The sequence below is a fragment of the Pseudorca crassidens genome, chromosome 10 (genome assembly GCF_039906515.1).
Source record: "Pseudorca crassidens isolate mPseCra1 chromosome 10, mPseCra1.hap1, whole genome shotgun sequence".
NCBI lineage: Eukaryota > Metazoa > Chordata > Mammalia > Artiodactyla > Delphinidae > Pseudorca > Pseudorca crassidens.
Window position 1 is genome coordinate 104586601 of NC_090305.1, and position 21028 is coordinate 104607628.

General features: G+C 56.8%; 1 protein-coding gene across 2 annotated transcripts; it reads right to left on the reverse strand.

The window, feature by feature from the left end:
* Positions 1-1134: 1134 nt before the first annotated feature.
* On the reverse strand, positions 1135-15826 carry HDAC11 (histone deacetylase 11). Of its 2 annotated transcripts, XM_067755604.1 has the most exons (11): positions 15576-15826; positions 14458-14606; positions 12064-12164; positions 9815-9859; positions 6809-6925; positions 5778-5820; positions 5444-5520; positions 4361-4423; positions 4004-4100; positions 2995-3173; positions 1135-2822 (listed from the first exon to the last, which is right to left on the reverse strand). In XM_067755604.1, coding segments are annotated over exons 1-11 (1089 nt in total). In that variant the 5' UTR covers positions 15578-15826; the 3' UTR covers positions 1135-2606. The 2 variants fall into 2 exon arrangements, with proteins under 2 accessions (XP_067611705.1, XP_067611706.1); XM_067755605.1 differs by lacking the exon at positions 9815-9859 and having other exon boundaries at positions 15576-15819.
* Positions 15827-21028: the final 5202 nt, after the last annotated feature.

A 21028-nucleotide genomic window follows, 5' to 3' on the forward strand; every position in this document is an offset into this window, starting at 1 on the left:
CGGGTTCTGGAACCAAGGCCTCGGCTGGAACCCTGCTCCTCCGCCTGCTAGCTGTGTGCTCTGAGCAAGGAACCAAGCCCCCGTGCCTCGCTGTCTGCCTCTGGAAAACAGAGAGGACGGGGCCGTGCCAACCTTCATCGCCCTCACACCTAGCACAGGGCCCACCACCCCGATGTCTTCATCTCCTGCCCTTGCCCCGGCACTGACCCTTGTGGAAGCGCCCATTCCCCACCCAGGCTGTGCCACTAACCCTGGGGGTGCCCTGGTCACCCTGCCAGGCTGAGGACAAGGTCCTGCTCCCCAGCGGCCCCCACCCAGCCCATCTGCACCTGTGCTCCCAGCCCAGGCCTGGAAGACCCCCCCCCACACACACACACACCACCCCACCAGGGCCCCCAGCTGCCTCCTACACTGGGCAGAGCCCAGCCCAGCCTGCCCTCCCATCCCCACCCTTCCCCGCCCCTGAACCCCTCTGTCTAGAGAGCACCCTTCACCCTTGCCTAACCTGACACAGCTCAGAACACATACTTTGGAAACGGGCAGAGCTGAGGTCAAACTTGGCTCTACCATTCACGAGACATGTGGCCTGAAGCAAACTCCTCGCCGACTCTCAGCGACCTCATCTGTAGAATGGGAATAATGACCTTCTCCATGGGACTCTGTGCATGGGCTAAAACACTAGCGTTTATCAGGCAGCTCCCCACGCCAGGCCTCTTGCCGTGTGAACTTTCAATCTTTATTTCCTTTAATCCTTAGGAGGTATGGATTCTTCACCTCAAGAACACACAGCAAGGCTTCCCTGGTGGCGCAGTGGTTAAGAATCCGTCTGCCAATGCAGGGGACACGGGTTCGAGCCCTGGTCTGGGAAGATCCCACATGCCACGGAGCAACTAACCTGGTGCGCCACAACTACTGAGCCTGCGCTCTAGAGTTCACGAGCCACAACTACTGAAGCCTGCATGCCTAGAGCTCGTGCTCCGCAACAAGAGAAGCCACCGCAATGACAAGCCCGTGCACCGCAACGAAGAGTAGCCCCTGCTCGCTGCAAGTAGAGAAAGCCCACGCGCAACAACGAAGACTCAAGGCAGCCAAAAATAAAATTAATTAATTTTAAAAAAACACACGGCAGCCAGGTCGGATCAAAAGAGCCTTTATGGTTCTCTGGAGCAGAGGCTCCGTGGTGACAAGCCTGTCGCCGCCTGCCCCCCAAGGCTGCAGGCCGTGTCGGAGGTGAAGTGGTGTTAGGTGCCTCGAGTCCGATGCAGGGACCAAGGGCAGGGACGGGGTGGGGTGGGGTGGGGCGGGGCGGGTGCGGCGTCCAAGCCTAAGGAGTTCAGCGTGTTTGACACTTGGTGATCTTGGAACCCTTCCTGCCCCGCCCCCTCCAGCAGAGGGAGCGGCGAGAGGGGTGTGAGGGAGAAGGTAGGAGAATTCAGGAGACCCCCAGATGGCAATGAGCACAAGTCCCGTGGGGGGGTTGATCAGGGACGGCCCTCTTTCCCTCCCCGCCCGCTTTGACCACTAAGCACACACCCAGGCAATGGAGCAGCGGACGCTCCCCCCGACCCCCCGCTTCCTGTGGGGTCCTGAGCATCCCCTTCAGAGTAGAGCTGACGACAAGGTCAGGGCCCCCCTGGGCAGTGCACATCAGGGCCTGGCATTTTGGATGAGCCCAGTGGAGGCTGCAGCCCCCGCCGGGGCCCCGCCCCAGCCCCCTACGCGTACAACCTGCAGGCCAGGATGGAGACCCTCTGCTCCCCTCCAGCAACGCCAGCCTGGCCTCGCCAGCGCCTCAGTCCCCACCTGGGCCTCGGGGCCTGTGGGACCCAGCTTGGCCACCTGTCCCTCCCCGATTACCTGGTCCAGGCCTCACCTTCCTCTGTCCCTCAAGCCTCCAGAGCTAAGGCCTGTCCCTGAGCCAACAGTTCTTTCCCCCAAACCCGGCGCTCTCCCTGGACGGGCAAGATGCTGCTGAAGCAGGGGTTTGGGGCTCCTCAGCCCTCCCCTCCCCTCCCCACCAGGGAGGGGCTCTCGGACAGCAGGTCCAGACCTCGCTTTATTGAAGGAGAAGCCAGATGGGAAAACCCACCTGCATCCCCTTCCCTGCCGCCCCCTCACATCCAGGACCAGGGCCCCTGCCTGCTGGCTGGGAATCCAGGGACCCCAGACGCCTGGCTCCAGCCCCCTCTCAGGTCTCCCACCCCTGAAGGGAGGAGGAGAGGGTGCAGAAGAGGAGGGAGGGGGCCCAACTGTGGAAGAGATGGAAGCTTCCTTGGTCTGAAACGGTCGCACTGTTTTGAAAACCAGAACACCCCACCCCTGGGGGCCCTCCCTGCGCCTGGGAGCTTCAACTGCCCTCCTCCCTCCTGGGAGAACTGCCGCCTGGTCAGGCCGTGACCGTGACCATGTGGGTCTTTCTGGGACTCAGGCCCTGCCCTCTGCCCCCACCCACAGAACGGCCCGGAGACCGCGACACCCAGTGCGGAGAGTGCAGCTGCGCGCGAGGTCCCCCCCCTCATTTGGAAAAGGAGAAGCACTGAGGGGCAGGTGGGCGGGCGGGTGGGCGGGTGGGCGGCAGGCAGGGAGCCACTCAGAGGGCAGTGTCGTCAGGGCACCTCCAGGGGCAGCAGGGGTGTGTCTGAGTTCTGTGCTGAGACGTTGGCTGGCTGGGGCCCGATGAGCCCCTGGCCATACAAATTAAGGATGGAGTCGGCAATGATGCGGGCTGTACGCTTCTGGTACCCGCCCGAGGTCACCATGAGGATGGGCACCTGGTGGCCTCGGACCAGCCGGAACACCAGCTCATCCCGCTTCACGACACCCTGGTGTGGGGGATGGGGAAGGCTGGAAAGTCCTGCTGCAGGTCTAACCCTGCTCCAGACTGCTGCTGCTTTTGCCCTTCCCCTCTGGCTTCAAGAGAAGCACCACTGCTGCCCACCTGCCCTGCCGCTGCTGTGTCCCTGGACCCTCCCCTGCCCCAGGATCAGGAGGTACCTGCGGACTGATGGACAGCCCCCCGAGGCGGTCCCCCTCAAGGACGTCAGTGCCTGCGTTGTACACCACCACGTCGGGCTGATGCTCCTGGAGGGCTTTCTCCAGGTTCCTCTCCACCTTCCTCAGGTACTCATCATCCTCCGTGCCCCACTCCAGCTCCACCTTCCGCCTGATGGCCTCTGCGAGGGAGACAGCAGTAGCCCCAATGTGCAGGGGTGGGAAACTGAGGCTGGGGAGGGCGAGGACGGCCCATTTCCCCATCTGACTCCCCAGTGCTCGACCTCTTATTCACCCAAAACTAGGCTAAAAAAAGAGCACACAAGCGGCAAGGGGGACCCAAAGGAAAGAAGGGGGATCACAGATGAAACACTGCCCTGGGGATTCAGGGACCCATGTCAGGTGTCTGAGCCACTGTCTCCGTAAGTCCTTGCCTGGACACCCCATGTGCCCTTAGGTCCAAATCCAGAACATCTGACATTCAGCTCAGAAACGGGTCCCCGGGGCGGCAAAGCGGCCGATGTACGCACAGCGGCCCCGCCGGCTCTTACTGCGCAAATGTCCCTTCCCCACAGGGTGGGCAGGCCCCTGTGTTTCCAAAGCTCAGCTGGGAGCCTCTGCCTTTTAACTAATCCACCTGCATTTACTTAGTAACTATGACATTTGAGCTAATGTCTGCCGTCTCGTTTTATGTTCATGTGTCCTCCTCCTTCTTCCTCTCCGCCCTCCGCTGTTCTGGCCAGACAGCTGCACACCTAGCGGAGGGGGCTACTTTAGTCTTCCGGTGGCTACCCCAGAAGAAGGACTCACAGTGCTTATTGGGCAGGTTTATGTGGTCTTGGGTGGGTCAAGTGGCCGTTTTAGGTCTCCGTTTCCTCGTCAGTCTCCCCTCGCAGGGATGCCGAGGATAAATAAATGAAGGGGCCTCTGCAGGTCCCAGCATGTAGGAGAGGCCCCAGAGAGAGCCCCACCCAAGCAAGAGGCCGTGCGGCTGAGGGGCAGGGCAGCTTACGCTTGGCAAAGCGGTCCCCGGGGTAGATGTGGCGGTTGTAGACGTCCATGATGTACACGCGCTTGTCGCCCATGAAGTCCCGCTCGTGCCCGTTGCCCTGTGGGGAACACACGGAAGCCACTCACAGGCAGGTGCCCCGGGAAAGGCACCCCCAACCACACCCCAGGAAACACCCCACGTGCCTGGGTGCGGGCGTGCCTGGGTGTGGGCGGCAGAGGCCCAGCCTGGGGCTTGGGGGATGTTCCTGGGGGAGCGGAGCCCACAGCACGGTGGTGCGCGTCAGAGGCAGCTGGGGAGTGCGGGGAGGTGGCCTGGGGGGGCGGGCCTGTGGGACCCCGGGCCCCACCAGGCACTCACCTGATGGGCATCGAGATCAACGATGGTGGCTCTGGAGACACCCTCCACTCGCTCAAACAGAAACTGCCCAGGGCGGGAGAGGGGAGAGGTAAGGACCACACAGGCCAGAGGACACAGCCCTGTAGAGGCTCCCAGTTAGCGAGGGGGTGGGCCGAAGCCTGTACATGCTTATGGGAGATCAGGCCACCAGGCAGAGCCCTGGGGAGCTGTGTGGCTCTGGAGAAGCCTGTGTGTGTATTCAGGGAAGGCTCCCTGGAGGGGCACGTGCTGTGCCCTGAAGGGCCAGAGGTGAGGAGGTTAAGAGAGTTGGCCCTCCGCGACAGCTCAGGATTCCCGGGGAAATGCTGGGGTGCAGAGCGGGGAACCCCCCTCGAGGCTGTGCCTGGAACTTCATTCTGCCATCTCCACCTTCCTACAGGGCCCAGCCCTAAAGCCTCCTCCTCTGAGAAGCCCTCCTTCCCCTCCCCCACCCTCCAAGAAGGTCTCCTTGCGCCCCCCTCTCCGAATGCCCAGGGTCTGCTGACTTGTCCCTCCTCCCCGTGGGGACAGGAGCCACGGGGCCCATGCCAACCCCGAGCACGAGGCCACACGCAGGTGCTGAGGCAGCACTGCGGTCTGACCGACGTGGAGACCGCTGCCAGCTCTGCCCCTTCCGGCTGTGCCCTCGCCCCTCTGGGCCCGTTTCCTCATCTCCTCCTCTGTAAAACATGAGGATGCAGGGGCGAGCCCTGGAGGATGGAGGCGGCCACAGGGCCGGGCCCGCGGTAAATGCTAGCCGTTGTCACCACCATCAGGGTCATTATTTCTATCTCACCCTTCTCATAATTTAATATTGACATGGAAACTGTTCCCCTCCGGTCCCCTGCCACTGTTGAAGGCTGTCACCTCTGGACCGTCTCAGGCAACACGAAAAAGCAAGTGTCGCATCTGGGTTTGGGTCCCAGCCCGGCTGAGGGACCTGGGCGAGCTCCCGCCCCTTCTGGGCCTCAGCTGTCTTCTCTACAATGCGGGGTGAGCACACCAGATTGGGGGATTCCAGGGAGGCTCTCGGAGGTGACCCCCCCCACATGCTCTCGGGCACACCTTGATGGCGAGCGTGATGTCTGCGTAGGCGCAGAAGCCCCCGCCCCGGTCGCTGGAGCAGTGGTGGAAGCCGCCGCCTGCGAGGACAGCCGAGGTGTTGCCAGGGCCAGGCTCAAGGCCCAGACGCCCCCCTCCCACCTTCCTCCCAGGGCCCCCCTCCCCGCTCAGCTCCCAGGGACGGCTCCGGGCTCCAGGCTGCCTAAGTCAGCTGACCCCACGTGGGCATGTCACCATCCCTGGGTCAGGAGGCAGCTTTGCCATCGCGGCCACCCCTGTCCACAGTGGCACCAGAGCTGCTGCCCCCAGGACCCAGGCCAGGCCACGGGGCACTCACCTATGTTGATAGCCCAGCCTCGCTCCACGGCCAGCTTCCCCGCCTTTGGAAACAAGCACAGGATGAGGGGTGCGGGCGGCCAATTCCTGCACTTACTTATTCATTGAATCACTCATCCCATAAACACCATTTCCAGCCAGCTCCAAGGTGGGGATGAGCTGGGAGGTGGGGTACAGGAAGCACCCACCCATCCCCAGCAAACCCCAAACTGGCTGGCTTATGAGACATGCGGTGCGTAAGCCCCTGTGCAATTTGGTGAGGAGACTGGAGGAAATCAAAGTTCAGTTCTTAGGATGGAACGTGAGCTGACAAGGGTTCTCAAGCAGCTTTTAAAGGGAAAATGGACAAATTTTTGTTCCTGGAAATACTGTCACCTTATTACTGAAATCCTATAGGAAATCATAATTTTGGGGTGGGCAGTAATATTCTAATAAACTTTCAAAATGCACAAATTTGCAAAGCTGAAAAGAAAACTATAGGGGTCAACAGGTATTAATCCCTGTCTGGGTTGGATCATTGTACATTCAAATCATTTCAGCTCCTCTACCTCCAATCAACTCAGCAGTCTGTGGTGAATTTTAGAGAAAACTACACACAGAATGTGAAACCCAGTTTTGCTGCAACTGTTTGTGACTGTCACACCCACGATGGGGGGGAGGGGCACCATCCATCGCTGACGTCATAGGGGTTTGTTTCCATCTGAAATTTGAGTAGCTCGGAGTCACAGTTTTAGGACATACTCTCCAGGGGGTGGGATACATCTTATACACCAGCAAATACGGTAACTCTAACAGGTGGTCTTGGGGGCAGAACAGTGAATTCTAATGTCCCAGCCAGGCAGGAGAGGCTTTGGAAGAAAGAGTTCTTGTTGCTGCCTTGAGGAATATTTAGGATTTTGCTCAACTACTCAGCAGCACGAGGCATTCTAGATGGAGAGCCCAGGGTGGGCAAAGACCCAGGGTGGGAAGGAGCCTGGGGTGGAGGGCCCAGCCCAGCCGCTGCTCCCCGCCCCAAACCAGCTCCCCACCTACCATTATGGTTCCTCCCGTCTGGGTCCGGAGGGGCTTCAGCACCTTCCTCTGTACCAGGAAGTTGGGCAGGAAGATGACAGGGGGGATTTCTGTGATGGTTGCGACAGCAAAGGACCACTGTGGAAAGAGATGTGGGCCATTGGCCTCCCTCTGCCCGGTGAGCCCAGAGGCAGCAGCGGGGAAGCAGATTCCCCCTGGGCCAGCTTCGGGGTGGCGCGGGGCGGGGACTTCGGGTGAGCGCAGCTCCTTGGGTGAGAAATGGGAGCTCCCACCGTGGCTGAGCTCTGGGCTCAGTACAGAGATGCTCACAACCGCACTCTCCTTAAAGCTAAGTCAGCCCTCGGTCCTCGTGCTCCAAGGCCCTCGGCTGCCCTCTTGTGCCCAGAAGGAGAGCTGCAGGGGACTCCAGGTCACCACGGAGCCCACCCAGAACTGGCCCAGCCCGCCCACTGCACAGAGGGGCACTGAGGCCCCGGAGAGGCAGGGGGCTGGGGGGGGGATCTTTCCTTCCAAGGTCACAGGGAGTCACTGACGGAACCAGGACTGGACGCCCAGGGCTCCTGCTGTCCAGGCACAGCACAGCCTCCCCATCCACCGGGAATCAGTCATCCCTTCAAATGGGGCTGGATGTCCTCATCCTCCACTGCTGAGGCAGGAGGGTCTGGAGCACCGAGAAGGAGTCTGCACCAAGATAAGGACACAGGCCTTCCCTATAACCTCCCGAGCCCTGGGCAAGCATCCATGCACCCCGCTCCTAGACCATCTCCTGCCTGCTTGGGAACGCCCGAGGTCCAGACCCTGCTCTCCACTGACCCCAAGCAGAGCCCTGGAGGGGCCCCAGCACTTGGTAGGTATTTACTAAGCGCCTGCTAGGCTGCAGGTCCCAAGATGGCACTGCTCCTGGCCTCACGGACACATAGCAGCCCAGCAGGGAGGCGCTGATATGCAACGCGACAGCCTTGCTGGGGAGAGGGAGAACATGGTCTGGCTGGACAGCTGCGAGACCCGTGTGTGTGTGTGTGTGTGTGTGTGTGTTTTCGTGCATGTGTGCAGAGGTGTGCATATGCACATGCATTCATGTGTATGCGTGTGTGGTAAGGGGCAGACCCAGAGAAGGGAAGACAGCCAGCTCCACCCATCTGTCCCGCCAAGCCCATCACCCAGCACCGGTCCGGCACACGTGAGGCAGAGAACCACTGTTCGCTACAAGTAAGTGAGCAACGAGCCCCTGAAGGAAAACACTGAGTCGATGCCCCCCTCCCACCCTCGGCAAGCCAGCAGGGGACAGAGAATGAAAGAAGAGGAAGCCATAGCCCCAGACAGAAATTAAGAAAGCAATTTCATTTACAACACCTTCAAAAAGAATAAATTTACCAAGCAGGTATAAGACTCATACACGGAAAACTACAAAACGCCGCTGACAGAACTTAAAGATCTAAATAGGTGGAAAGACATCTTGTGTTCATGGGCTGGAAGACCTAACATTGTAAAGATGTCAGTTCTCTCCTAATTCATCTCCAGATGCACAATTCCTGCCAAAATCCCAATGGCCTTTTTTTTTTCTCTGCAGAAATGGAGAAGCTGATCCTGTAACCCCGGGCGTCCTGTTTCCCTGGGACTCTCTGAGACTCGCCCCCCTGGCTGCTCCGTGGCACACACGGGGGCCTGTGTCTCTTCTCCCACAGGCGCCGGGCGCTGTGAGGGTAGCAACGAGGCCCAAGTTGTGCCCAGACTCCCTGGGGCTCCAGCCACAATTTCTGGGACATCCTTGGCATCCTTGGCTTCCTTGGCTTGCAGACCCCACACCCAATCTGAACAAAAGAAAATCCTATTGTTCCAACTTCATAACAAACCCCAAGTTCTGCCACGTACCCCCCCCCCCCCCCCCCAGGTCACAGCTACTTCCAGCCTCATCTGAGAGGCCAGGCTCTCTCACCAGGATCATTGCAACCACCTGCTCCCTCCCAGGCTCCCTGCTTTTGTTCTGACAGACTGGTCTCAACCATTCCCATCACAGCTGCCAAGCAATCCTGTTAAAATCTAGGTCAGATCACGTCCCCCTGCTTGAAACACTCCTGGGCTCCCACCTCCTTCAGAGCAAAGCCACAGCGACCACAGGCCCTCTGTGGCCTGGCCCCAATCATTTTCCGACCCCACCCCTTACCGTCTCCCTCCCATTCCTCCCATCCAGTCACTTAGTCCTCGCTGCTGCTGGAACACACTGGAGATACTCCTGCCTCAGGGCCTTTGCACTTGCTGACCCTTCTGCTCGGAATGCCTACCCCCAGACGCCCACCGAGCCCACTCCCTCAGGGCCCTCAGTCCATGGTCACATGGCAGTGAGACCCCCGGCCTCCTATTTTGAAGGGCGGTCCTCCCCACCCCCTTTCCTGCTGTCCTTTCCCCAAGGCACTGAGCGCCTTTTAACACACCAACTCCGTCCCATCAAGAGAGGGATTCAGTCTCTTCTGTTCCGCCATCATCCTACACCCAGAGCAGAGCCTGGTCCTCTAAACACTCACTACATAAATGTGTCCCGAGCACTGCCCAGCACAGGGCACACGGGGACTACATGTCGGGTCTGCATCCCACCACCTGGCGCCCCACGGCAAACTGTCACAGGGTCAGCACAAGGCAGGAGCCTGGCCCTGGCCCGACCCAAACCCCACCCTCAGTGGGGCCGACTCTGGGCCTTGCACACAGCAGGCGCTCAATAAACACTTGTTTCCCTGAATGGACGTCATCTGGCAAACATCAGGCCACTGCACCTCGTTCAATGCCCAGTGTATTAAGCATTGAAGGCCACACCAGTGCAGGGCCAGGCATGAGCCCGGAACACGGGTATGGGGCAGTACGGGCATGGCACACACAGGACCGCTGAGGAGAAGCAGCCCTGGGGGTCCTGCAGCACAGGAAAGAAACGTCATGGACATCAGGGGCCAGGGGGCTGTTCCCGAGAGCAGCCCCTAGACACCACACAATGCCTGGAACGTGCATGGGTCTCACCTGAGCGTCTGGGGCACATGACCCCACATCACTCTCCTGTGGCACCTGGAACAAAATCCAAACTCCTTCTGAGGCCTGCAGGGCTTGTGGACCAGGGCTGCTGGCCTCCCTGACCACATCACGTGCCACGTCAGCGTTTCACTCCCTTCAACCTGGCCACTCAAGCAACCCTCTCCCCTTTGGGAGGCCAAGCCCCCTCCCTCTCCAGGCCTGAGACTCTGGACATTCTTCTTTTAAAAGTCCACGAGTATCACCTACTCCTCATTCTTTGATCTCTGCTCACACCTCACCTCCTCTGTGAGGCCCTCCCTGACTGCTCAAGCTAAATGAACATACCTCTGCCTAATTACCCTTTTTTTTCCCTTCATAGCCCTTGGTGCTCTCCGAAATGCTCTTGTACGGTTACTTCTTTATTTTCAGTCTTCTTTAATGAAATACAAATCCATGGGAGCAGGGAAACTTGCTTATTCTTTTTTTTCTTTGCATCCAGTACACAGTCAGTATTCGATATAGATGTGCTGTGTGACTGAATACTTCTTCACCTTAGTAGGTCATGTGGAAATCATCATGTTTCTCCTTTTGCTCTGGCTGCCAGGGAGCTCCAAATACATGGCACAACCATAGCATCTTGGTTATGTTGGCATATCTGAAGTCTCCTCCTGTCCTTGACCTCAATTTTCTATTTGGGGCTCTACTTGTTTGCATTAGTGCTTATCTCATAGTAAGCTGCCTTCAGCCTTCTGGGGTCCCAAGGCCAGGCATGCAGTCAGTCCCACACCGTTCCCTGAAAAGCCCCTCAAACGGATGAAGCCCTGGAGCCCTGGAGCCCATCCCCCATCCCCAGCGTTATCCTGGCACTGGCTCCAGCCTGGCGCCACTCTGTTCTGGTCTCTCCCTGCCCCCACCCTCACCCTCCGGACTCTGGCAGGCATGTCCTCCTGACCGAGCTGCTGGGCTGTGACCACGCATGTCCGGGCCCTGGGAAACCAGAGCAGCCAAGTGCTGGGCTTCGTGCCAAGGCCTCGCACACCTCGCTCTCCCGGGAGCCAGGTTTCAACCTCTTCCTGGTAATCTTTCATGAGCTCACACTGTCACGGATCCATCTAGAATTCTCACAGCTCAGGCCGGCGTGGAGGAGGACGGAGGGCAGCTGCCGTGGCCTGGAACCCGGAAGACCTGACCGGATGCCCTGCCTGGGGTCTCCCCCGGGCCTGCTGGACTTCCCAGGTGACCTTGAGCAGGTGGGGCCTCTTTCTGGGCCTAGGTGTTTCCACCTATGGGGAAGAAGCCTGGTGACCTCTGGCGCCCACTCTAGCTCTGAGTCTAAGATGAGTCCTGCTGGGAAGTCTAGCGGTCAGGGGTCAGGACTGCATGCCCTTGGGGACAGAGAACCTGTGGCATCCCTGACGCACCAGGTTCTGATGCCACCCCGAGCCCAGCCTGCCCTCTTCTCCCACACAGGGGACTGACTGAATGCCTCTACCCTCAGAACCACACTGAGGAGAGCCATGCAGCTCCTCTAGAATGAGGTCACCACGGGCAGACCCCATGTGCTCTGCAGGTGGGCTTCAGAAATCTTCCAATGAGTTGCTACATTAAGAAATCAGGAACTGTCACTTAACATCTGGATTTCTGGCTTCTTCTTTGAAAGCTGGGCCCACGGTGGAGTCTGGGCGGCAGCCACCAGCTTGGGAAGGGCAGGAGCTCCAGTTGTCCCAGACACCACCCACCACTTGTTTATGTTCCCTGCTGGGCCCTGGGGCGTAAAAACTCGTTTTCAGCCCAACAGTTTCCAACACGTCTTTAGCTGCAGAAGCCCTTGAAACAGTATCTTATACTTTAGCCCGAGGTAAAAATAGGCCAAAGTGGAATAGCTTTGGTTGAATGGGGACAAGGGACTGGGGCCCCCCCACCCATCATCCCAGCAGGGGTCTTTGAGGCCTGTCCACATAGCACAGATTGAAAGTCACTGATGCAGAAGCCCAAAACCCCAATGAAGGTTCAACCCCCACCAAGTGGCCATCCCTGCTTTCATACTCCAAGGATGGGGAGCTCACCATCCCCTGGACTAGCCTAGCCCACCCCTGGCATCTGCCTTTCTAGGACACCTCTCTCCTGTCGGGGATCACAGACTCACATGCTCCCTCTGCACAGGGACAGGAATGGAGCCCCTCGAGGCTGTGCATCCCCAGGCTAAGCGCCCCCTCCTCCAGCCCCTCCTTCTGGCTGGCAGCCCCCAGGCCCTGTACCTTCAGCTCGTTGAGATAGCGTCTCGTGTGCACCACCAGCAGGTCTTCGTCCGAGGCCTCCCGTGCCTCCACCAGCATGCTGTCTGATAGAAGTTTCTCTTCTGAAACCACAAAGCAGGCCCCATGCATCCCTGCCGCCTCCAGGCCAGGCCCAGCCCCAGCCCCTCCCACAGGCTGGCAGCCCTGCCCCAGGACAAGGTGGGCCCTGGTGGCTTGTGGGCGGTCTGAGAACGGGCCACCTCTCAGGCCAGTGGGGACAGCGGCCAGGCCCTCGGGCCAGGGGACATACGACATTGTGCACAGTGATCCTCGTGTTTCCCAGGCCACTGACAGCCGGGAGGCGAGCTCAAGTGTGACTGGACACCTTCTAGAGGCAGGTAGCACACGGGTTATTAACGCTGACTCTCAAGGTGAGAAAAAGCTCTTCTGATCGATTCTCCCTCCACCTTGGGATGACATCATGGGGGGTTGGTATACGGGGGGTCTCTCTTTAACACCTGCCTGACCCTTGCTCATCTCCCTTTTTTTAACCCCCCAAAAGGAGCAATCAGTTTCACAGTACGCAGCAACAGTAAGCTGCCTGAGCTGAAATAACACTGTTGTTTTCATTGCATTTATTTTTTACCATGACCTTCTATTTATGGCAAATGAAACTGGCTTTTTCCATTTAGATGACATAATGTTTCCTTTTAAAACAGGTTTATTTAAGTTTCTTAAAACGAAGGCTAAGTCAATAAAAACTATGAAGTAAATAATGGAACAGGTGGTATGAGGCGATGGCAAGGGACCAAGAGTGGTTTGCAAATGACTGGTGTTTGGGAAAAACCATGTTATTTCATTACCACATACGCATACACCAGACAAGACTTGCTCCCTTTTGCAACAGAAGAAATAAGGCAGAGAGGATGAAGTGCTCCAGGGCACAGTGACAACAGGACCATGATGCTCTGGTTCTAGGGAAGTCGAAGGACAAGGTCAGAATCTAGGGGACCTATGCTAATGTGTCACTCTTAGAAACCAACCCTGGTAGAAACCAACTAGTTCCATACACTTCTCACAAAGAGCTCCACATATAGCAGGTATCCCGCCCGCCCCAAACACTCCATGGCTCCCCACTGCCTTCCGGCAAGGAACCAGCTGTTTTCCTGGCGGTACCCAAGGCCCTTCACCATGTGACCCTGGCTCCTTTCCACCCACCTGCTCAGAGGAAACTCAGGAAGATGGTCAGCTCAGAGTGAGGGGGACAAGGAACCCTTATGTTGCGCTACTGGGTGACACAGGAGCCCAAGAAGGGGCAATGAACACAGAGACTCAGGACCACTGGAAGCAGAGCATAAAGGACCCCATTCAGGAAGGCATGAGAACAGCCAGGCGAGAGGCAGGATGGCTCCGCTCACCTCACCAGAGCTCTTGCCACGGCTGCACACCACTTGTACTCTTTTCTACTTAATACTTTTCTTTGAATATGCACTCTGGTCACTATTGCAAGTGGAAAATCAGTATCCCTTGCCATAAACAGAAGTTAACCAAAAATAAAAACAAAAAATATAAAAACAAATAACAGTGTTATTAATCTCTAACTTGACTCTATTTTCTGCCAGGTGCAGAGACTGAGGCTCGCTCTAGATTTGCTAAAAAGGGAGATGGGCTTAGGTGTTAAAGACAGGCTAGCCCCACAGTGAAACCTCCCCCAGGTGTCATCAGAGGGATTGTGCGATTTAAAGATATGCAATGTTTCATCCTACGCCTGGCAACATTTCGGGTAATATTTCCTACTTCCCTCAGTTAAAGAACCCACAATACAAGGAACTAGAATATTTTTTTTCACCAGCCTACTGTGATGCCTGAATTTTCCACATGAACCAGATCCCTAGATTACAAACCACAATTGAAACAACGTGCTCCCCAGAGCACCACCCCACTCAGGGGATGAGCCATGAAGCGGACGAGCCTGGGGCTCTGAGGTCCAGGCCCCATTCCCCCACTCAATAGCTGTGTGCCTTTGGGCACATTTTCTAACTCTCTGGGCCCCGAGTTCCTTCATTTGTAATCCGTGAGGTTGGAGCAAAGGCTGTCCACTTCCCAGACTCTAGGAGCTTGTGGGCTATGGACAATGCATTCCTCCAAGCATCAGTTCCCCTTCTACTGGGTCTCCAGGGGCAGAGACAGGACTTACGTCCACAGCGATGGAGAGCCAGTGAAGGTGTGATATGGGAGCATATCATGCTTAGAAGTCTGTGTTGGAAAGATCCTTTTGACAGCACGGGTGGGAGGCTGTCTCAGGGCTGACACTGGAGGTGGGAGGGCCTGACGCTTGTGCCAGGGAAAGAGCAGCAGGTGGTGGCAGGTGGGCTGGAGAAAGCAGATGTAGGGTCCGAGTGGGGCGTTCCATACCTTTTAGGAAGCTGATCACTTTGCCCCATTTTCCTGCATCAAAGGGGTGCAGCTTCTCCAGGCCCAGGAAGGTTATGTTGTAGCGCGGTGAGTACACGATGGGCCAGCGTGACTCCGGCACATGCTGGTACAGCTGGGTTGGGTGTGGCCTTCCATGGGCACAGAGACAGACATGCACAGACAGGAACAGTCTCACCGTGGGAAGCAGCTTCCCCTTCTGCGCCAGCAGACTGGGATTGAGCAGACAGCCCTGACCCAGTACCACCAGCTCCCTCGGTGGCAGAAAAAGGGCCACTTACCAACAGCAACAACAGTAATAATAGCGGTTCCTTACTGAGCTCCCTGAACCATTCAACCCAATCCTCACAGCAGCCCTGGGGGGTAGGCACCACCATCCCACCGGAGGCTCCGGGAGGGAACCAGGTGCGCCCAAGGTCACACGGGTCTGTGGAACAGCAGATGTGAACCCAGGTGTGTCTGGCAGTAAGGCCGCAGCACCTCACCTCCACATGATAACAATTACATCAACAGCTCTGTGGCCGTAGGCCTCGCTTTCCTCAACTGTAAAATGTGTGGCTGTTGAGAAGAATGAGATAACGCATTTAACAACTGAGCACAGAAAGCGCCCTTTCCCTGAGAGCTGAGGTGACAGTTCCCAGAAACAGCAGGTCGGGGCTCACGCAGACTGCGGCCCAACCCGGAGCCAGGAATGGGGTCACCTGGGGCCCCGCCGCGCAGCTGACCCCCATAACACCTCCGCAGCTGCCGCACAGGGAACAGAAACCCGGCTGCCACTGCGGGGGCCTCCGCTTAGCTGGTGGGGTCCGAGGGCAGACGTCAGAGCTGCGCTTGTAGCGAGCCCCCGCCGGGACGGCGCCCCGCGCCGGCGCCCGTCCCGTGGGCCGCAGATTGGCGGCGCTGGGCTGGTCCGGCACGCGGGGCCGGCCTGGCCACAAGAGGCCCGAGCGCCCCTCACCCGCCATACCTGGGCCCGCACCTGGCGGGCTCGCCCGGCCGCCCGCGCACTGGTGCTCCCGCCCACCGGGACCCCCGGGAACCCCCCGGGCTTGGCCCGGCGCCCCATCCCGCGCCCCCATCCCCGCCCCCGCCACACTCACATGCCGGGGCCGGGCCCTCCCAGCGCTGCCACCACTCCGCGACCGGGCGGGCCGGGGAGCGGCCCCGCCCAGGACACGCCCCCAGCCTCTGTCGTCTCCACTGGGGGCGGAGCTCCGAAGATTCGGCTCCGCCCCGCCTCCACTCGCGCCTGCGTCACAGCACAGAGGTCTGGAGTCCCGCACAGAGCGCCTCTGCGGGAGGGAGGCCACGCCACCCAACGGCCTTCAAGCGCGAAGTCCCCCCTTCCTCAGACTAACACCCAGTGAGATCTCGCCCGGCTCGGAAGCCGCGCCCCTTATGGGGAGGACCGCTCGTCCCAGAGTTGGAACGGGAGGCATCGCCCCGCCCCATGGGAGGGGCCAGTCTATGCCCCGCCCCCGGCCGCCAGGCCTTCCTGCGCGGTCTCAAGGCTTGGGCGTCCTGGGTGTTAGGGACGCCGGGCTTCCCGGCGGACTCCGAGGCGGAGCCGCTGTGTGGCCTTGGGCAAGCGTCCGGGCTCTGTGGTCTCTGTTTCCACGAGTAAAATGGAAGAGTGGGGGCCGTGTGTTCTGGCCCTGACATCTCTGACCTAATGGGATGCATGACCACACTGACTTGAGGCCACCCACTCCCCCCCACTGCCCAGCCCCATCTGGCGGCTCTGACATGAGACAAGCGCTCTCCACACAGTTCTTTAGGCTCTCTGAGCCTCAGTGACCTTACCAGTAGAATCAGACTGGTGATCCAGTCTTCAGGGTACAGTTGTTTATCTGCACACTCACCCCGGCCCCGCCCCGGGAAGCCAAGAGGAGCCCGGCGACAGCTGAGAGTGTCTTGGGGCTGGATCCTGGGAGGAGGCCCCAACAATAGAGCCCCAGAGGACAGAGACAATGGGCTTCTCTGTAGGCCCAGCTGCCCCGCCCACCAAACAGAAGGAGCTGACCCCAGGGCTGCCAGGAGCAGGGCAGCTGAGATCGCTGTGTCGGTGTGACGGGGGTGGAGGTGAGGGGGCACCATGAAGGGGAAGGGCACAGACGTTTGAACAGTGCCCTGCACGTGCCCATCACCTGATTGCACGATGACCCTGGATTCTCACAACCTAATCCTATGAGGGTTACCATCATCACCCTAATTTTATCATGAGGTAACTGAGGTTCAGGTCTGGATTAAACCCAGACCGCTGCCTGCCTGCAGCGCTGTGGCCTTGGGTAACTGGCTTCGGCTCTCTGGTCCTTCATTTCTGTGTCTGAAAATGAAGTGACGCCTGCCCCTCCACCCATGGGGAGGCTGAGAGAATCCAAAGAGATAATCATGCTAATTATTATTTAAATAGCACATAGCTTGTGTTAGGTTCAATTCTAAAAGCTTTATGCTCATTTGATCCTTACAGCACCACTAGGAGTGGAACTATGGTTATCCCCATTTTACAGATGAGGAAACTGGGGCACAGAATGAAGTAATTTGCCAAAAGGTCAGGGATGTGGACAGAAAAAATATAGCCACAGAAAGAAAAATTAATATTTAATAACAACAAGGGAGAAAGTGCACACAGTGGTCCTGTGTCATTGAGAGAGGTTGACTTCATCTCAGGAGCTTGCTCTGTGGTTTGGGAAGTCACATGGATGAACCTCTTGTTGAGAGAACAAAGATCTGGGGCAGACTGGATAGGAGAGCTGAGGCCAAAAAGAGTGGGATTGCTCTGGAGAAGAGGGTTTTTTAAGTTGTGTCCTGTGTGGCTGAGGAGAGAGGCGCTCTGAGGAGCCCTGGGGCTTGAGAACACCTTCAAACCTCCATGCCAGCCTGGACCACCTACACACGCTATTACTTCTGGGAGAAATAAACTATGTTATTCCTGCTGAGTGTTTGGGGGCCTCTTTGTTACAGAATCCTAGTCTATCTGCTCACCAACACACCACACTGGGACAAAGCAGCGAACCCAGCAGGCAAGATCTAAAAGGCTTTGTCAAGCTCACAGGTTAGGGGGAGAGACAAATCTTAACCTACCCAGGAAACAAATAATCATGATTACAAAGTGTTGAGAGGTGTTGTGAAAGGGACAAGGTGTGATGGTGAGAGAGAATGAGGGGGCCCCTGATTTAGACAGTGATTAGGAAGGCCCCTTGGAAGAGATTATTATTTTTCACTTTTTAACCATGTATATCTTATTTTAAATGTCAGTGCGACGAAACGAGACCCTGAATTATCGAACATTTATATTATTTCCCCCCTTTCATGAAGTCTTGGAATATATTTCAACTGAAAGTGAATAAGGAGCCCCCCAAAACATAACACTTCTTTTGAACAATACAGTTATACAAAGGACAACATGAACTGTAGAAATGTACCAAAGGTGAGTAATAATTGGCACAGACCCAATATTTCAGTATTAGTTAATACTAGTTAAATTGACATGGTTTTAAAACCATGTCCTTTAAGTTCACGTAAGCACCCCTCTTTCCATTCCACTGCTGTACCTTGGCAATTTTGTCCATATTTAACACCACAGCAACAATAACAACAATTATATTAGCTAGTATTCGTTAAACCCTGAATCAGGGCCAAAGCACTGCCAAGTATGTAAAATGTGTTTTGCTATTTGTTTATTGATGAAGAGACGATTTTTTAAACAAGCAAAGAAAACTGCAAGTGCAGAGGCATGGATGCCAGAAGGAGCTTGTATTCAAGAAACAGAAAAAGGGGAGTGTATATTTTATTCCTGCCACAACGTGAAACTCTAAGTAATAGGCAGGGTCTCAGGAGAAAAGAGAGGACCCACTCAGTGGTTTATTGAAAACAGTTTAATGAAGGGGTAATTTATCTGAAGAGTGTGTTTGGAGAAGGTGTTCAGGGTGTGTAGGAGAATCAACAGGGGACGGTACAGTACTTGCGCTGGCAACAGTGGGAAGCCTTCATCCCCTAAACCTGAAGAGAGTGGGGGAGGAGTGGTTTTCTGGAAGAAGTGAGAGCTGCAGGTATGAGTCAAGGATCCTCTGAGAAGAGCAGCGTTTAGAGAGATTCAGCCACTGCCAAAACTGGGGGTTGGTAGAAAAAAATACCCCAACTTTTCTCTCCTCCCACCCTCGGATGCCCACTGATGCTTCCCATTGGCTGTCTCCCACTGGTGCCTCCCATTGGCTAGGTCCCATTGGCTATCTTCCTTTGGTGCCTCCCATTGGTTGAAGCCAACTTGGAGCCTGGCCAAGGAAGCCCAGGTGATGATGTCCACAGAGGTGAGCTTCATGAGGGGACACAAAGCAGAATGGAAAGCTGTAGCAAGCGCATCTGGGGGATGGGGATAAGCGGAGAATAACCACTGGTGTTCTAGGGGACCTTGGAGATTTCTGCAGACCCTTCTGAGCCAACTCTATAACAGGAGTGAGTTAGACTTGAAAATCGACGCTGTCCCCAGTACCGTTGACCCAGAGCACTCACAGGGCCTGTCACCATGGAAACCTGAAACTCGGCTTGGCCACCTCAGCCTACCATCCAAACCGTACCCCAAATCAAAGAGCTGGTCCAAGAGCTGACCGGGTGGCGCATCTGTAGAGCCTCGGGCCTTAGCCTCAGACAGACAGGTTGGCAGGGCCTTCTGAGACCAGCAGGATGTTTGGGCGCCCTGGGTGGGATGAAATCATCGCTCCCATCTCTGGGCTCCTAGCGGCAGTTTGCTCCGTCAGGGAGGACTGGCCCTGAGGGAACTCACTCCACAGCCACGGCATCTCAGCCCACAGCTGCCTGGTCTCTGTCACTTGCGGGCCCAGGAGGCGAGCAACAAACAGCGCACAGGCACTCGGGGTGTCCCTCAGCTGCATACCCGCAGGGACACACACCCCACAGCCACAGGCAAACACCCACCGCGTCACACCCAGATACACACAACAACGCATACGCGCCCACAGCGCGGTCCACCACGCCCAGCCCGCAACCCTCCACCCCGGCCAATTCTTCCGTTCTTCCAGTACCAGTTTTCCGGACTGTCCCGGGATGAAGGTGGGATGCCCCTCAGTGTGCCCCTGTGGATCCCTGATGTCTGCTTCATCGAGGTGCCTCTGCCCCAGAGGGGGATGTTCCTGGAACACAGATCTTGAAGGAGGAAAGGAAGGATGGAGGGCAGGAGGGAGGGAGGGAGACAGAGACATAGATGTGTGAGAGCACGATATAAATATGTCAGGGGCAGATTCAGGTTTTGTTGGGCCCGATGTTTATTCATTGGGGGAGGGAGAAGTTTTTCCAAAAAAGGAGACTCAAACTATGAAAACAGATTAGAGACAGACCTTGGAAGGGGCCTGTGTCAGTGAGGGCCCTGGAGTTTGACAGCAAAGCGACTTCTAACACATGTGTCAAACACAGACGTGTAAGCCCATCAACACATGTGGGAGCACAGACACAGGTGCCCGGACTCCAGACCCGCTCCAGGTGGCTAGCAGGGGCTGGGCCCCTGTGGGCACCAGCTTCAGAGACCCCTGCAGCCCTCGCTTGGAAAGCGGGCTTCGGCCCAGCTGCTTCACACCAAGAGAGCATCCTCTCGGAGCCATCCCCATCTGTGTTCTTGCTGTTTCTGAGGAGTGGACCCTGCTCCTGCCTCCTCACCTGGACCCCAGCTCCAAGCTCACCTCCCCCATATGAGCTGGCTTCACACCAGATGGGCAGGACGAGGAGGGGGTGGCATCTGCCTCTGGAGAGAGGTTCCCTCTCTCAGTGAAGTGGACCCCTCCCCCAACCCACCTGTCCCAGCCCTTCCCCTGAGGATGGTAAACAGGCCCAGAGAGGGAGGGAATGAGTTCTGTGCGGATCCTTGTGGGGAACAGCTGTACATCTCTCACACACACACACACACACACACACACACACACACACACACACAGAACCATCACACATTTGTCTGGAATGCAAGAGATTTTACAAGGTTTTCTTTTTCAATATAGAAAAAAATAATGAAAATGGCTCGTAATGCCACCGCACAGATAATCCCAGTGGCATTTAAAAAATAAAGTTAATGTACACGCACATGTAGAAAATGTAAACAGTTCCAAAAAGATAATAAAATAAAAACTAAAAGCTTTTCTATCACGGTCCCTCTCCCTGGAGATGATCGCTCTTTGCATCTCCTTCCTGAATACTTTGGTATAGCAGCGTTTTTACTGATTAACAAAGGATCACACTCTGCCCACTATTTTGTACCTTGCAAGTTTTGCACCTAAACTATATCTCTGCTGAGCTCTCCAGATCAAGACGGCCTGATCTCTACCTTCTTTTTTTTTTTTTTTTTTTTTTGCGGTACACAGGCCTCTCACAGTTGTGGCCTCTCCCGCTGCGGAGCACAGGCTCCGGAGGCGCAGGCTCAGCGGCCATGGCTCACGGGCCCAGCCGCTCAGCAGCACGCGGGATCTTCCCGGACCGGGGCACGAACCCGTGTCCCCTGCATCGGCAGGCGGACTCTCAACCACTGCGCCGCCAGAGAAGCCCCTCTACC

What these genes read in the sequence shown, in the direction of transcription:
- HDAC11 (XM_067755604.1), bottom strand. An exon ending in TTGATCTCGATGCCCATCAG is followed by an intron (nt 4,101 to 4,360) that starts GTGAGTGCCTGG and finishes TGTTCCCCACAG; the next exon opens with GGCAACGGGCACGAGCGGGA. An exon ending in GGCTGTCCATCAGTCCGCAG is followed by an intron (nt 2,823 to 2,994) that starts GTACCTCCTGAT and finishes CCCCCACACCAG; the next exon opens with GGTGTCGTGAAGCGGGATGA.